The sequence below is a fragment of the Lytechinus variegatus genome, chromosome 15, assembly GCF_018143015.1.
Source record: "Lytechinus variegatus isolate NC3 chromosome 15, Lvar_3.0, whole genome shotgun sequence".
NCBI lineage: Eukaryota > Metazoa > Echinodermata > Echinoidea > Temnopleuroida > Toxopneustidae > Lytechinus > Lytechinus variegatus.
Genome location: NC_054754.1, coordinates 27,721,380 through 27,739,533, shown reverse-complemented (window position 1 = coordinate 27,739,533; position 18,154 = coordinate 27,721,380). Strand labels below are relative to the sequence as shown.

The window sequence follows — 18,154 nt, the reverse complement described above, 5'->3', positions numbered from 1 at the left end:
TTTTATTCTTGATTGGAATATTGAGATGAATTAGCAATTTCTATTGGGGTAATAAGGAAATTTGTATTTTTTTTATATCTCCATTATGTATTGATGAATGATTGTAAAATATTATAAGGTTAGAAATCTAATAATAATTAATGGCATGGCTGATGTCTTGTTTCTTTAATATTTTCATGCAAGATTTTAATCAGTTGTCACAACTTTTATCGCTCATATTAAACCTGGAATGATTTTCAACAGCGTGGTTTAAAGATTTAATTCTAGTTATTTTAACCATGATGACAGCTATCACATGTTTATTTCTTCTTTTTGGAATACTCAAGAATTGTTACTTTATCATTATAAGCAAAGCTTTTTCACAAATATTCAATATTTCACATTTTCTATGCATGCAACGTTAAATTAAATGCCAAAATAACAAGAAGTGAACAGATTAAAAACAACCTGACAATGTACATACTTCTTCAGCATTATATTTTCTTAAAACTGTACATAAATTTCAATATCTATTACTCATGGTAGAATGGATTGAGATTATGAATGCTAAATTCGGTTTATTTATTCAATATTTTTTAATGCTTTAACTTTCTGTGTGATTTGAGGCAAAATTATATAAAAGATGTGAAAGTGTACTATACTTCACCCATTCAAATTTAGGAATACTGAGTTTATAACTCCAAATAGAATGGCCATCATTAAAAACATGTTTTTTTGATATTTTTGCATAATTCATAACAATTTGAGATTTAAAGAATTCCCTTGTTTTCCAATTTAGGGATCAATGCCATATATTTATTATTTTTTATATAGTTTATTGTAATTATTCATTATTATTATTATTATTATCATTATTATGATTATTATTATTGATAATATTTATATTATTATTATTATTATCATTATTAATAGTAGTAGTATTATAATAATTATTTTCCATTGGTTGCCATTTTTCTCGAACAAACATTTTTTTTCCTGACTTTTTAATTGTTGAAGATCCAAACATTTTCTTTGGTTGCCAATCTAGGGAGGCGAACCCACACAGATGCTAGATGATGCCGATAACTTCTTTGAGGCCCTCAGTCGTTTCCAGAGCAATAGAATGGATGAGCAAAGATGCTCGTTTGGCAGACTACAGAAGAAGCTAGCAGACGAGGAGGGAAATGGTGAGAGAATGATGATTTTTTTTGACATTGCAGACATTAATGTTTATCCCCATGCTGTTAAATAGTAAATCAATCAAAATATTCACAATTTGATTTCATTAGTTTGTCCATGCAACTTTGGAGAGAAGTTCCATAGATTATGTTTGCCAATGTTAACTGATGATTTGTGGTGCCAAGTCTGAATGATTAATTTCAATTATAGTGGAAGCTTTATTAAAAGGTTTGTTTGAATAATTCTTCAAGGTTACTGCATCCTATGTGTAACTGGGCGGCCATTTTTAATTGGTAAGTCCATTAAGGGATGGATGCTACAGTAAATCTTGGATTGTCTCATCATTCACTGGTCATCAGAATTCCATTTTGATGATTGGTGTGTGAGGCAATGCACAGAAACCACTTAGAATTCTTTGAATGAAAAATAATGATTGTGATTATGGTGGTGTCTTGATAATGATGATGGCAAGATTGTGATGATGATAATGGTAATGCAGACCTGCCAACTGTCCTGATTTTATCAGGATTGTCCCGATTTTCAGCTTTCAAAATGGTCCAAAATCAGGACGTCTTGATTCCTGAAATTTCATGCTAGAAAAATAAAAATGTGGGAAAAGTCGCCATAGACCCATTCATTTCCCCAGTTCGCAATGTGTCTCAAGCCCAGTCCCTTTAGGAATAAAGCTGGTAAAATCCAGGAGCTTCAGGGGGCACTGTCTTCTTGACACCTGCATGGGGCTCTGCCCCTGGTTCCTGCCAGGGGCTTAGTCGGTCCCTTGGACCCCCGGCCATTGGTTGTCAAGATTTTGCATTTCTAGATGTTGGCAGGTATGATAATGATGATGATGTTGATGGTGATGCTGATGATGATGATGCTGATAGAGGTAATAATGAAAATAATAATGTTGATCATGATAATTATACAAATTAAGATGATGTTGAGGTAATTCTTTCTACCCTCAGATTGCAAAGTTTGAGCATGTACTCGAGAGTTCATTTAGTCTGACCTATCATCCATTTCATACAGGATTACCCGAAAAGGAAGAACTCTTAGACGAGATCGCCAAACTCCAGGGTAGCCGTCTCAACGAGCAGAGGGCATCCTCCGCCCAACGGTTACCAGGGCTACCGGGTCTGAGGGCCAATGAAGACGTTGTAGGGAAGCTATTAGCCAAAGGAGATCGAGCCGAACCAGATGATGACTTCTTTGAGATGATCATCAGGTGTCAGGTATGGTGGGAGTGCACGATGGGGGTTTTCAAGTGGGATGTTGATGTTCACGTTGAGAGCTGAATCAGGTTGCCTAAATTGGCATGGTGGCTCAGTGGTAGAGCAACTGCCTCATGAATTAGCGGTGGTGGGTTCAGTCCAAGGCAAAGTCATAATAAAGACTTAAAAATGGGGGTCCTTCTGCCTTCTTGTTAAGAGCATGACATATTTGAATGTGCGGTAGATGGGCAATGATAAGTATATTATGCAGGGCCTGCTTGATAATCAGTCTATTGCTGGGGTCATGGGGGGTGGGAGAGGGAATGAAGGAGGTGAGGGGAGGAGGTGAGAGGACCAGATGGGGGGGGGAGGAATGGAGATCAAGGAAGGAGATGGAGAGAAAGAGGAGAAAGTAGAGGAAAAGAGTTCATAACCTATCTACCATAACTCCCTGTACTTTGCGGTCACCATTGGCGTAGGTGCAGAGGATTATCCTTTGTTCTGTCCCCACTAACACAAAAGATAATCCTCTACATCATAGCCATGGCAGTCATACATAGTTTGTATTCAATTTTATTTCGTTTCAGTCAACTACCCTCACCATTATGTATTCTTTTCCTCCTGATCCATTCCACAGGGGGCCAGGATAGAGGACCAGCGCAGCACGTTACCCATACAGGTCCCCGCCCCCACCGTCCCAGACGAGGACTTCTTCAGCCTGATCCAGCGCATCCAGTCCAAGCGCATAGAAGAGCAGCGAACCATACCACCGTGGGAAAAGGGTGCAGAAGAGTGTGATGATAAATGAACACCTTGTCTAGCACGTCCATCATTTATACTAGCCCCATTCACATTGCATGGATAAACCACCTCAAACGGTCAAAATAATTTTGAGTTAAATGTGAGTGGGGATTGACCACAAGGAATTTCATGGTATAAAGATGGCTATAAAGACCTTGATGCCCATGCCATTTTGTCTTGCAGGGGGGGGGGGGAGGAAGGGGACAAGCACATTATAAACCCTTCCATCAAGAGGGTTAACACTGAATGGATATATTGCTTCTTCATGCACTTGCAGCCCCTCCTCAACCTAGGATGGATGATATCATGGATGAATATTGACATTGAATATTAATATTAATTGAGGTGATTTATTCATCAAGTGTGAATGGGGCCTAATCCATCCTTTCAATGTCTCCTCGATGGTGTAGGGAATCATGTTTGTCAGGTTCTGTGATTAATTAGTCCATTTGTGTGTGTGTGTGGGTGTACATGTGTGTGTCCCAGTGATTGGAGATGTTTGTGGAACCCGCTACCATTTGTCTAAGACTAAATGGAAATGCTCTAGCCCTTATTCTGAACTCAGGTTCACTTTGAATTCTGGCATTTTAACTGTGGAAGGCCAATTGTGGATCAAATCTCTAACTCTAGTAATACATGCTCAATTAAGCAGCTCTCAAATCATTTGTTATTGTCTAGGAATGGTAAATAAATTAGTTTTTGGCTGGGCTGATGTAACCTTGTACCTCAAAATGTTGAAATTTTGAGGGCAGCTTAGAAAAGGCTGTATTTTAAAAATATAGCAATAATGACCATCTCATATTGTCTGAAAACGTCTCCTGATACTTGTGAAGAACTCTTTCAAGGCGAAAGAATGATAAGTTTTTATCAGCCCATCAGTGACTGTTCCTTCAACGTTAAAGCATGCAGAACGTTTGCACTGAAAAAAAAAGAAAAGCAATGTAAATAAAATGTTGAATTTTTCATCTTCCCCAAATTGTATTATAGAGCTAGATCATAGCTTATTAAGGTTAAACTGGACTTCGGAATACAGGCTTATGGGTATCTCTCACAAACTGATAGTATTTGTTCGTCTTTGATATCTAATGTTTTTCATCTCACTAATTATCTATTGATGTATTGATGTGTATTAATGAATTCCTTAATGATAAATTGTGTAATGTTTATTTTTGTTTAAATTAAGCAGTTTTAATTTAAACAGCCCCCTTGCCATATGATAGATTATAGTAGTCACTTATTTGATATCCATGAAGTTATGATGAAAAGGTTGAAAGAATGAACATTAATAAATGAATTGGACACACTCACACATTAGATAGGCGCTTAGAAAAGAAAAAAAATATTAAGAATCATACTGAATGTCACAATTTAATCAAACCATCGATCATGTTTAATCTGCACTTCACCTTTTATTGTACATTGGGTTTGTGCCTGTGCATATGAGCAGCGTTATATATCATTTTGTTTCTTTCTAATCTGAGTCTTCAAAGTTTTGACTGCAGTGATAAGTACGTAGTCCCACACATTAAGAAAAGTGTGTGCAGTTATTGCTTAAGTGATACTACATCTATATGGTATGAATTGCTGATACTTGGACATTCAATGTGTAGGAAAGAGCAAAGACACAGAGGCTGTTCTTGTATCCGTCCAGTATTCTTTACCAAATGTGTACCCGACTGGCATTATTCATAGGTCAAAGTCCTACTTTTGTGGGGATATATCAGTCTGGACAATGGTAGACAATGAAAGTGAAAGACCCTATCTGTCGAATGTCAAGCATTTTTATCAGTGAAAAACTGATAAAAATCAAAGGAATGCAATCATAATTCACTGTAGGGCAATTCCATGGAATATGGTATGCCCGATCCTATTTTTGTCCATGTTTACTTTACTTCACGAGACTCCTCAAGCTCAGTGGATAATCGTCTGGACTTTGAACCACAAGGACCAAGGGAGCGTTTCGTGAAAGGACTTGTCGGACGTTTTATCCGACGAGTCCTGTTTTATCTGACAGTTACCGTAGTAACAGAACCTCTCGGTCAATCAGAACAAGGAAAGTTGTCAGTTCCTACAAATTGTCAGACAAAAATGTTGATGAAATGCTGTCCAGGCTTTCAATCTCACCATGGCACTCGTGTCCTTTGGCAAGGCGTTTATCTACATTTGCCATTCTCCACCCAGGCATAGTAAATGGATACCCGGTCGGAAGGAATTCCTTGAATACTCAAGCATCCGATCAGGGTAGCCTGATATTGTGGGGTACGAGTATGCAGTGCTTGGAAGCATTCTATTAAGCAATAGAAAAATGTTGCATATTATTATGGTTATTAAATATTTTAGAATTGGATAAAAAGAAGATAAATACTTGAAATGCTGCAATCCTCTTCTTTTAGAATAATGATTTTCAATATAGACTTGATTCAAGACCATTGAATTAGCAATATGAATCCTATCCAAAACTAAATGGATGGTCAGTAGGCCTATATCTCCCAATAATTGAATACTTGAAATATTGTGACTGAAAAGCATGTTACTATGGAATTGTAAAAGAAAGACCAAATACCACCCTCCCCTTTTGTCAATGGTATCCTTCTACCAAAATGAGTCATTCCTTGACAAATATTATACAGATATTGACTAATGGGGTGTGTAATATAAACATTCTTTGGACCGCCGGATTTGTATTTTCCCGAGGGGTTATATATTATAATATATCATAATATTAATAATATATTATATTATTATATATTATAATATAATATATTTCCCGAAGCGCGCAGCGCTGAGGGAAAATATGATCACAAGGGAAAATATTAATCATTTAGGTGGTCCAAAGAATGTTTTTTTTACACATCCCATCAGTCAATATCTGTTATATTAGATAGCCTCTAATGATGAATATAAAGTTAGGCTTAACGATGCGTGCAGCATGTTTATAATATTCACAGTGATTGATTGAACTGGTATAGATCTAACGTTAGATCTTGATCTAAGTAACGTTAGTCTAACGCAGTGAATGACCCTTTTCTATTCAAATCAACTTTGTTTAGGCCTAGCCCTATAGATCTAAATCCAAGTTCGAGCCCAGACCAGGTCCAGGACCCAATGCAGGCCGATAATGCATGGTAACATCTAATCCACAAGAGGGCGCCATACACGTAGAAAAATATATTCATGGACCGGTTGGTCAATATATTCATCGAAGGTGGACCGGCTGGGAAAATACATTGATATTGATCATATCACGTGACGCGTTATGGACCAATCGCGCTTGGCTATCTGTCTTGGCTATCTAATATTTTCATATAGGTTTGTTTCTAATTTAAGTATTTTTTTTACTTGTATTTGACAATGTAATTGAGAGGTTAATATATTGTCTTGTGTGCGTACTTGCTGATTTTTCTTTTTTAATGATTGAATTTTATAAACCTTGGTCCTCTTCTTTATTTTCTATGTGAAATATTTTTTTTTCAAATAATGAACCAAAAATACACAATCGCTATTCCCTGTTGTTTTTAACATGTAAATTTCAGCGGAAATAGGACCAAAAAGACTTGTTACAATCATGTTGTACAACATAAATGATTATTCAAATTCCGATACTTCACACAAGAATGAACTCCTATTTATTTTACTATCGCTTTCATGAGGCAATCTGTTCAATGTATGTTAAGATTTTTTTGTAAAATACCTGCTTTTTAAATCATGAAGTAATGTGATTTTGTGTTACAGCTCAATATTCAACCCCAATGATTTTTATGTGGAGACATTTCATATTTTAAAAGTTAAATTGTAGTACATTTAGATGGAGGATACTGCACAAGTATATGCTAAAGATTTTGCAGTTGTGTTTATTTGGGAGAATTTTAGGACTTGTTAACGGCAAAAACATGCGCTTCTCATAGATTCCTGAACAAAGTGAATGAGAAGATAACAAAATGTGCAAAACTAATTAATGTGTTTTAAATTTATGCAAAATCTTGAGTGTTAGCATATAAATTAGTTCACAAATATGTCATATTCATCTCTTTATCTGACAAAGTTGGGAGTATTTCTGGGAAATACATTGTAGACTGCAATAGAATTTATGGTATAGAAATTTGAATGAATGCAACTCATCACTACTGAAGTTTGTAGAGTCCCATAGGCTTGTTCACGGCCCATTGGTTGCAGTAGGCAATGTGTTAAAGGTAGCATTCATTATTTCAAGAAATAGGATACATTCCTTTTGTGGTATAATAGTGAATTCTGAAACTGTTTGGCAAAATTAACCCTGACGTGTTTGTATCTAAATAAGTAAACATCACATTGCAAATGAGTCTGAAAAAAACATGTAAACATTCAGTAAACAGTTTGTATCTGTTAATAAACATAAATTAAGCATTGCCCTTATTTTCAGTTATTTTTTTTTATATTACACCATTTGCCTGGCTCAAACATTGTAAGAAGTTTATACTATCATGGCATGACTGCGGTTTTGCTTATGAAGAATTATTTTTTTTTAATTATTGCTCTGTTTATCTTCTTGAACTGACATCAAGTATCAAAGATACTTCCAATCACATTATTGATACCACTTTTTAGATTTGAATATGAATTTCACACTCAAATTATCCTCTATCTAAATTACAGAAGCTGATCAACGTATAGTGACGTAATATTTTTTATTTAGTAAATCAAGGTAACCATCTCTCATGCGTTATATTCTTAAGTTTGTTTATAGTACCTTGTAAATTCTGTGTGTATATAGTGTGTGTAAAATTTAGCTAAATTGCTGTGTAGTTTTAGAGCCAGTTGTAACTCTATTTGTATATAATAAGTGTGTGTTTGTATTATAATTGTACAGTGTGGTTAAGAAAAAAAAAATGATTGTGTAAAATTTCATGTGTATGACTACATTCATGCCTAAGAATTAGTAAGATGTTATTTTATATTTTATGCACTCGAGAGTACATGCAGGAAATTCCATGCTGCTTTTATATAGCCTTGTTTTGAATTCTTAGGGGAGTTCTTGTGCTCTGACAGTTAATTTATATGAAACAAGCCTTCATTGTCACAGGTAGTAAAGACGTCAAACTTTGTTCATTCTTTGTTTTCTGAATCCATCTCACTGCCCTATTTTGGTTAGGAACGGCTTACGAAATGTTGAGTTTTTAAACATTCATATAATATGTGCAACTGTTGTAGAATCAGTCTTATCTATGGCAAGCCAACGATGCCATCTACAAGGCATATGTTCCTTTGTTAAAAAAGGATCATGCTTTTCGGTCAACTTGATTTCCTGTGGATGAGTATGCATTATTTATGGAGAGCTCTCTGCTCAGATATACACCTTCTAGATAATGGAATATGACATTGTGGCTTTCCATAGTTTACATGAATTTTAATCAATTGCACTATACAGTGCGTCCCACAAAAAACGAAACCGAGATTTAGCGATGATTTATCATAACTTAATCATAAATGCAATAGACATATGACCTACCAACGTAAAGCTTAGAATCTCCTCTTTCATCTGATACTACTTACATTATTCCTAATTCACGCGTGAGTGAGCAAAAACAATTCGAAGAAAATATGACAAAAACTAATTTGGCAAGGGGTATCTGAATTTCAAAAAGAAAGTCACATGACTAAAAAGTTCAATATCTGCTCTTTTATTTGATACCTTAATCACAGAAAATGGTCAAGAAGTAAAAAAGTTATGATCTCTCGAAACAATAATTGAATTTCCATAATTTCATTAAATAGACATGTTTTCACCGGTTTCCCACAGAAGCTATCGCACAGTAACAAAAGACTTAATGCATGGCTGATCGTCAACAAAATGGAGTGTCGAGGGAGTTTGAACGTTAGCCTGTAAAACCTCTTTATTTTATGAAATTATTGAAATCCTTTCAAATAACCAGAACTTTCTTATTCCTTGACCATTTTCTGTAATTGAGGTATCAAATTAAAGAGCAGATATTGAAATTTTTGAAAATGTGGTTTTCTTTTTGAAACCCAGATATAGCCCGCCAAGTGACTTTTTGGTATCCCTTTCAAATTGTTTTTGCTCACTCATGCGTGGATGAGAAATAATGTAAGTAGTACCAGATGAAAGAAGAGATTCTAAGCTTTACTATGGTAGGTCATTTGTCTTTTGTATTTGTGATTAAGTTATGATAAATCATCGATAAATCTCAGTTTTGTTTTTTTGTGGGACGCACTGTATGATATTTTGCCCTGGTGATTTTATTTTTTTTTAAGATTTTTGCATTTCCGTGGCTTAGATTGTTGCCAAATGAAGAAATTATAGTTTTAGTCATTTTAGGATCATTATTCTAAAAACAAAGGATAAATTCCAAAAGAGACCACTATGTGTTCATCTCACACAAATACTAAAATAGATGAACATTTAGATCGGGACTTCTGTGTAATGTTGAATATTAGGTCATCATATGTGAAAACAATTGTTATATATGTAACGACAACACAGTTGTATACCACCTTTTCTATTATCTTGAAATATGAAAAAATCAAACCACAATCAGATATACTTGTAAGTGTCAAAATATGATATCTGTGGTTGGTTGTGGAAGGTTGATGTTGTTATACTTGTTAAATATGATGTTGGGATGACTTTTTCTGAGTACGAACAATTTTTTAGTTAACCACCAAATTCGTATATTTCACTCATCTTAAATATATTTTGTATGTGATACATTGGTGTATTTGGCCTTCGCAGAGCGTTTTATGAATTGAAGGTAATCTTTAGCTGTGGTAAAGATAAGGAAATTTTAGGAAGTTAAGCTCATCTTATATAAGAAATCATGGAATGAAACTGAAATTGTGATGCTGGTTTTGATTAAAAATCTAAATATTGCTCTAGGTACAACTTGGTTTGCTTAACGTTCATTGCAACTATATGCTGGAATTATATTTGTCTGATCTCCTGGGGTCCGTAACACGAAGGTTAGCAATTAATCGTATGCTTGATTTTTTTACGATTGATTGTACATTGTAGTCAATGCAATCATTCATAGAAAAATATTCTACGATCATTGCTTTGCTTTGTGTTATGGGCCCCTGGACTCATATATCTTATTTAAAGTTATATTTCATCCATTTTGATTCAGTGCCAATGTTTTCTCTTTATCACAACTAGAGATTACCTCACTATTTTGTTTTTTATAATGTCAATATTCTTATCAACAATAATTGTCTGTATTGCAGTTTAAGAGAGTGTCTGACTCTCTTGTACAACCAACGACACAGGCTTCCATATTGTGTGTATTTTGACGAGGTATTGGTGATATTTTTTGAGAATTTTCTGAATTTGCAATGTTATTTTTAAGTCGTGTGATGGTGGTGATATTATGTGTGCATTGGAGGGAGCTGTTCAACTTTTAGATTCCAATGAAATATTTGAGTGATTGTTTAGATATACAGTAGTGGTAACAGCTTAAATGGATAAATGAAATACATTGTATTTGTATCATACACTTGAATGACTTACTGATAACATATGAACTACTCATGAAAAATCCTTACCTGTAGTATTAATATTCCACAAAACTATATAGTTGTACTATAAGCAGCTGGTGATGTCTAATTTTGATGGCCAAAAGTTTTATGAAAATTCACACTGAAGTTTGAATTTCACTTGTTACAAAGCATCTGTCCTCTTTTGAGTAAAGCTACGTTTTATCTAATATAAACAAGTGATACATTTTCATTTCAAAACACCCATTTTATTCATTAATCTTTATATGTATTTACAGCTGGAGGTGATATTCTAAACAGTATCACTTTTATTTATTTATTATTTTTTTTACCAATTCACCTTTTAAAAGGTCTGCATTGTGTAAAATATTCTTTTTCATTATCACACCAACTTTTATAGATGAATTGACCAAGAATGTTTACATTCCTGTAGAAAGTGAGAATATGACTGCAAAATCAATTCAAATTCATGTTGGAAACTTGTTTTGTGTGATCGATTCTGGCCCAAGTTCTAGTTTCCTTTACTTGACGTGTATCTCATTCTTTGAATTTGCTTGTCTAGGAACGATAAGACACTTCCGTTTTTCATTGAAACTCTTATTTCTTTTTTCTATTTCTCTTTCCATTTCCTCTCCCATGATCTTGCCCATCTACTCATCTCTTTAAAACATTTGTTATATAGTCTCCCCCTCCCTCTTTCTCTCTCTCTCTTCCTCTCACCCTCTGGTTTTCATGACATTTGCTCCGCTCTTAATTCCACACACTACAGTAATTGAATAGCCAACTTCGACCCAGGGTTCAATAATGATAATAATAATAGGCATCTATATGGCGCCATCTATCTAGAAATATTCTATCCTGAGGCGTGTTGTTATTATTATCCCGGCTTTAGCTCGAGCTGCATTTCAGCGCTCATGCATTAAAGGAATTAATCCTGCCGGGTACCCATTCACCTCACCTGGGTTGAGTGCAGCACAATGTGGATAAATTTCTTGCTGAAGGAAAATACGCCATGGCTGGGATTCAAACCCACGACCCTCTATTTCAAAGTCAGATGACTAATCCACTGGGCCACAATGCTTCAATATCGTAAACCTAACCCAAACCTAACATAAACAACCCTAACCCTACATCTTAGATAAAATTAAGCCCGAAGCAATTCTCGCCGGACCAGATGTAGTGTCACTACCTACTTATCTCTTTGAATATTTGTTATAGTCTCCCTTCCTATTTCTCTCTCTCTCTCTATTCCTCTCATCCTCTCTACCCCCCTATATCTTTTCATACTGTCTTTTATCCCTTATTGATCCTTAACTAACATTGTCCCCTGTAGAATTATTCAGCTCCCTTGAGATAAATTAACATCTCCCAATTCCAGACTTACATATTTATGTATATGTGGGACTGAACCTTTCTTACGAATTAAAAAAATAAACACACATGTATGTAAATAGAATAAACACATTGTCCTAATTAATTGGATGTTTTAATAACCCACAACGAAGGCTTATGGGCTCACCTAATATTACCTTTTGTGCACATTGCACTTGTAAAGAAAAAATGTTACTTCACAATTATAGATTATGTATTTATTATAAATGTACTGCTTTAATTATAAATTATAATCACTCTGTTGAAGAGAATGGACATTCTCTGATATCTAACTTTAGAAACTAATAATAAAAAAATCATTTGAAATGATTGATTTTCAATGAATGAATGTGTTGTTTTGTCTTTTATACGTTTAAGCCTAATTCAATGCAATGCTATGTAAAGTTAATATTTTGATATTTGCATTTGTGATTGGAAAGACAGCAACTCCTACGTTGCAGACTCTGAGATAAGAAAAACTGTGTAGTATTTTTTATTATTTGTAAAGTTCACAAAGTACATTTATTTAACATTTAAACCACAGATTTTACGAGTTTCACGGGTAAGATGCACCTATTGTTTAGTGCCTAATTCATTCATTCAATAATTCATATTTTATTTGGTTTCATTTAAAAGGTTTTATTAAAACAATAAACAACCCACATGTCTGCTCAAAAGCTGAATTGATTGGAATTAACAAATTCAATCTAAATACAGAACATGGGATACTAAGTCTGTATGATATTAAATGATCCGTCCGTTCAAATTATTTGATATTTAGTGTGGTAGTATATAGTGCGCCATTGAATAGGAAACTAGATAAATCAGTGCCTCATAAATGTCATATATTATTATTATTTGTTGAATTGTGCTAAAATTCACACAAATTAATGATTAGGCCATAGTTTGGTGATTTCACTAACGATTATTTAAATGGATTAATAGAGTAACGGTCATATTTACAATCTTCAAATTGGCACCACTTCCTATTAACAATCATGATTTTATTTTTTTGTGGGGGAGGAGTTTATCCAAGTGAAAATGTTATGTATTTATTAAGTATCAAATTTGCTCTTAGAAAAATAAAACAAAGCAATCTGCATTTAGGGGAAGCGGAAATGTTTTGAAAGTGGGGGGAGGGATGAGCCAAAGGGGGTAGGGGGCTGACCATGCAAAAAATCACAATCAGATGATAATTTGTATGTTTTTTTTTTTTGGGGGGGGGGCTGAAGCCCATCCAGCAACCCCCCTCCCTCCCCTGGTTCCGCCTCCCATGTTATTAACTCGGTTGAGATTTCAACCACCTTTGTCGGATCAACCAATGTATGCATAAAGCATAATTGCATCAATGTAACATATCTGTGTTTAATGTTGTCCCTTTTCATGTTGAAAATTGTTCACCTTTGCTCTTATTTTGTTATATCTTTTTTTGGTTTGTTTTACTATAGTGTGTGTATTTTCTGTTAACTTGTTTGTGAGATATTATTTGTTGTCATTTTGTAAATTTTTCTTTGTTTAAAAAGAAAACAAGATATGCCATTCAATTAAATATATATGTATATATATATTATTCCGAGGAAAACCTCTTGCCTATACTTGGGGCCTTTGTTGGTGCAAATGATGACTGGTCGGAGGAATTCTAGCTTGGTTGAATGGTGTATCTTATTTTATTTTTACTTGCTGTACACTTTTTTTTTGCAAGGGGTATATTTTAAAGGTTTATTGGCCAAGTTTTATGTTTCTTTTATTTGAAATGATTAGGATACTTTTGTGAGTTGTTACCAATGTTCTCTCTTAGCGTCTGACAATTCACTATTTTTGCAGGCCTTTATTCAGATGAGAACATACATTATTTTTTACAAGTGGGCTATTCCATAACACTTGATATAAATATGTATAACTTAAGGAATGACCTATGTATGACCTTCATTTTGGTAAATGATATACTCCAAATTTCATTGGTGTTGATTTAACTCTCTAGAAAGGATCACCAAAATCGTGCCTAAAGTTGTGTGCAAATTCATCTGTAACTTCAGGATGTGCTTAAATTATTTGTTTTCAGATTCAGATTCATTTATTAGTTAATGTTAAAAACATAGAAGAAAGTTGTTGATCCACTGGCAGTACATACAATAATAATTATTTTAAGTATACAAATAAACACTAAAGTCGGATGTAAAACAGAAAATATTTAGATATTGAAGGAACATAATTAGAAGGTTTCTTTTCTTCAAGAATGTTTTTTTGACATACATTTGTTATGTTTGTTTGTTAGGTTCTGGTACATCCTGTGTGTGTTTTTATGACTATGACACTAGCCACGCCGAAGGAACAGCCTGCTGCGTCTACATTAGACCTGTCCAAGAATCTCACCTTTGAACTTTGACCTTTAGTGCATCATATGTGACTTTCATGCAGACCAATTTGAATCAATATTTTAAAGGGCATAGGAATGAGCCCCCCCATGATATATTCTTATATGTCCACCCCTACATGGTTCAACTTAAGTGTGCACTAAGCAACTGAACTAATTCCATCAAATCCAGTTGAAGTCAGTTTAATTGTGATTAAACGTAGTTCAATCCGATCAGTTTCAAAACATTCTCCATCCAATTGAATTCCACCAGTAATCCAACCCAATTGAATGGACTACTGTTTATTACAAAAATCATTCAAAGACAGTGTGCTTTCAATCAATTTGGTTCAAATTCATATAAAATCAGTCTATTCCCGTTCAATCTGATAATTCGATCCCATACACTGTGTTCGCATCGATACCTGCATAGAAAAATGGTTAATTTAGTACAAATTTTGATGAAAACAACAGGGGGGCAGTCAAATATACTGCTGTATACACATGTGACCAAAAAACAAGTTTAAAGGGGTGTTTTTCTTCAGTTATAGATGCAGTCCGTGTGTGGACTAGTTAAGGGTATCAAAAACACTGATTTTCAAGAAAAAGGGTGGTTTTGAAAGACTGGTCAATGGTCATTCGTGGGGTCAAACGTATTTAGGGTACGTTTTTTCCCAAAAGCTTTTTTTAAAAGACTAGCCAAATGTGTTTAGGGTGTGTTATTTTCCCAAGCTTTTTCCCCCCGAGGTCATATTTTGGCAGCAACTTGTTTAGGGGCCAAAATGTGTAACTAAAGCCCGCAAAAATCTTGTTAAGGGGTTATTTTGCACACAGAAAAAAACTTGTTTAGGGGGTGTTTGGAAATTTCTTGGTCACGCGTGTGTACAGCAATATATTTGACTGCCCCTCCCCCGGGAAAACAACATTTTGTTTATTCTGGACATTGTTCTCATTGCAATATATTTTCCTTCAGATTTAGGCTTATAGTAATTAAGAGGATATATTTATATCTGTTTCAGGTCAGGTCCACTCCAGTAAAAAAAGGTTGATTTGCATTAATAGAGAAAAAAAAACACTATGTAAGCATAATGCTGAAAAAAAGTATGAATTTATGACATTTTGAAATTTTTGCTTATTTTTCATGAGACAGTTATTTGCACAACTCAGTGATATGAGAGAGTTGATAATGTCTCAATCACTTACTATTTTTTTTTTTGAATTACACCATACTTTGATTTTAGAATTTGAACGACAAGATTGTAAAACAATGGAATTCCACATATTCAGGGACCAATAAATCTTGAAAAAATTGAAATATTTCAGATTTCATTTCATTAAATACAAAAGAAATAGTGAGTGGTGATACATGTACAAACTGGGATCTGTGCATACAATTTTTTGTGAAATTAAGCGAAACTTAAATATGTCATAACTTTCTTATTTTGTGTCCGATTTTGATGAGCTTCTCAGAATTATGCTCGTTTTGTTTTTCTTGTTTTATTCAAATCAATCTTTCATTGGGGTGGACTTGCCCTTCAGGGGCACCTAAAATTGAGATGAAAGGAGGGACATCTGATAATAGATTCTGAGAATTAAGAGTAACACATTTTCGCTGTCAAATTAATGAGATCTCTATTGTCCAATTTTGCTCATAGGCCTATATTTATGCCTATCAAATTCTTAAAAATGCTGGAAATAATACATGTCAAGACTCAAATTACCCATTGTCTAAGTTGACTTGTTTACATGTGTTTTACTATGTTTATATAGGCCCTATGATAAGGGTAATGGATAGCTATATTTTTTAACCTAAAAAGTAATGTAAAGTAATTGCATGGGGGTTTTATTGAACTACCAGAGCTCATTTTTAGCCAATATGATTTCTGGATTTCTTTTTGGTTCCTCAGTTATGGAATCAGTAATCTATATTGTTCCTGTTGATCATTGTATTTTTTTTAAATTAGTCATTTCAACATTCATATTTTTGTTTGTGTGAGCATCATGCTTTATAAAATTGTTTATAGAGAATCTGTATCGAGCTGTAATTTATTTCTGTATTGTCATGCAGGGAGAGAGAGGGGGGGGGGATGGAAGAGAGAGAGAGAGGGGGAGGGGGAGATGGGGAGAGATAGATAGAGAGACCACTATGAATGAGAGGTGTATTTCTTAAAAGAAATTATCACACAGGATAGGGTGTAAATGAAGTGGGATATGGACAAAATGTCACTGATTTAAGAAAAAAGAAGAAGCCATGAATTGAGTAGTGAGGGGTATGTGGATAAGGGGGGGGGGGGTGAAATTCAGGAATTTATAGGGGGCTGATGCAAATTAATGAGGCCCCCGAAAGTTCTCACTTCAAAACTTGTGTCAAATATAGTCGCGGCCTAGCTGTAAAAAATCTGACAAGCAGACATAAAAAAAGATCATAATTAGGGAAATGGATTTGGAGACGAATTTCCATTGGAAATGCAGGTACTTGAATTTATAAGTTGCAGAAGCAGCCTGCATGTTGAGAAGAGGCAGGGAGGGGCCGGGGGCATATAATTAAGAACAAACTTTGCTATTCTAAATACAATGGTAATAACATGGCTCAGGAGCCAATGCCAATCAAGGATTCCATGGACATTGTAGAAATATTAATGGCAAAGACCGGACACCCCATCAGGCTAGCGAGCCAGGCAAAGACCTGCCTCGATCCCTGAAGGCACACTAAATTAAACCCAAAGCAGAAAGATCAAAAGACTGGGGCCCTTAACACAAAACTTAGCAACCATCATAGAACGATTGATTCCATTTATAGTGTACAATCGAAAATCAAGCATATATGATCAATTGCTATATTTCTGTTTTACGGCCGGGCCCAGATGCTGAGGAATTAGTGGCCAAAATTCTATAGGCCCATTTTCAGTTTTAAAAATAAAAAAGAGCTAAAGTTATATACTTTAATTGGATCCAATAGCTTGGATCCAGTTCCGTGGCAAAGACTATCGATGCCTCCCCGCCCCCTGGCCCACCCCCACCCCACCCTAGGCCCTAGCTAGCTCTATCGACGTCTGGCTCGGCTGTTTTGATGTCACATGATTTGTAATGGCGATGTGCACGTCTCTCGCAGAAGGTAAATCGAATCGATTTGACAAAATAATAAACACCTTTTCTCAAAGAGTATGAATGAATTTCATTGCTACGTTTGTTGGCGACTTTTTATCAAAATTTCGCCGAGGTAATGCATGCCAAGGTGATAAAATGAAGTTATAACAATTTGATCGTGAACGATCTGAGTGAATCTGCTGTCGAGTGCGTGTGTGTCCTGAGCGGTTTTCATTTATGTCTGATGCCGAACACTCCGGGTAGTAAGACGGCCCCGGGCACCCCACGCCCTGGTAGCCAGGCGGCTTCTAATCTAGGGAGTAAAAATCAGTTACTGACGCAAGGTTACTCTCAATGAAGCCAGGTATTCGTATATATTCACGTGCGTGTAGGCGGCCAAAACCTGAAACTTTCGCCCACGAGATTTCTACTTTCCTTCTAAAAGTAAGACCTATAAATCTAGCCCTAATTGATGGGATAAAACTTCATTCCCGACATTACTACACTCTCCTCGTTATTTTTAGACAAGAATTCATCAAAATGAAATAGAAATATATTGTGAAAAAACGGAAGAGACTTGCCCGATGTTTACGCCGCCATCTTGTTTCCTATTGTTCTTCGCCAACTGGCATTGCGGTCAGATCTTATGTGGCAAATTGAGAGTTAACTTAATTCATGCTAATCATGC

At 35.0% G+C, this 18,154-nt stretch overlaps 1 protein-coding gene across 2 annotated transcripts in view; it reads left to right on the top strand.

The window, feature by feature from the left end:
- The window catches only part of LOC121428617 (G-protein-signaling modulator 2-like), a 66,739-nt gene extending 51,918 nt beyond the window's left edge, over positions 1-14,821 (top strand). Inside the window, exons 12-15 of one of the 2 annotated variants that reach the window (XM_041625379.1) lie at positions 1,028-1,166; positions 2,188-2,390; positions 3,007-3,151; positions 14,302-14,821. In XM_041625379.1, the coding sequence (XP_041481313.1) occupies positions 1,028-1,166; positions 2,188-2,390; positions 3,007-3,151; positions 14,302-14,405 (591 nt within the window). In that variant the 3' untranslated portion in view covers positions 14,406-14,821. The remainder of the gene's footprint in view (positions 1-1,027; positions 1,167-2,187; positions 2,391-3,006; positions 3,152-14,301) is intronic. The other variant, XM_041625378.1, reaches the window with a different exon arrangement.
- The last annotated feature ends 3,333 nt before the right edge of the window (positions 14,822-18,154 follow it).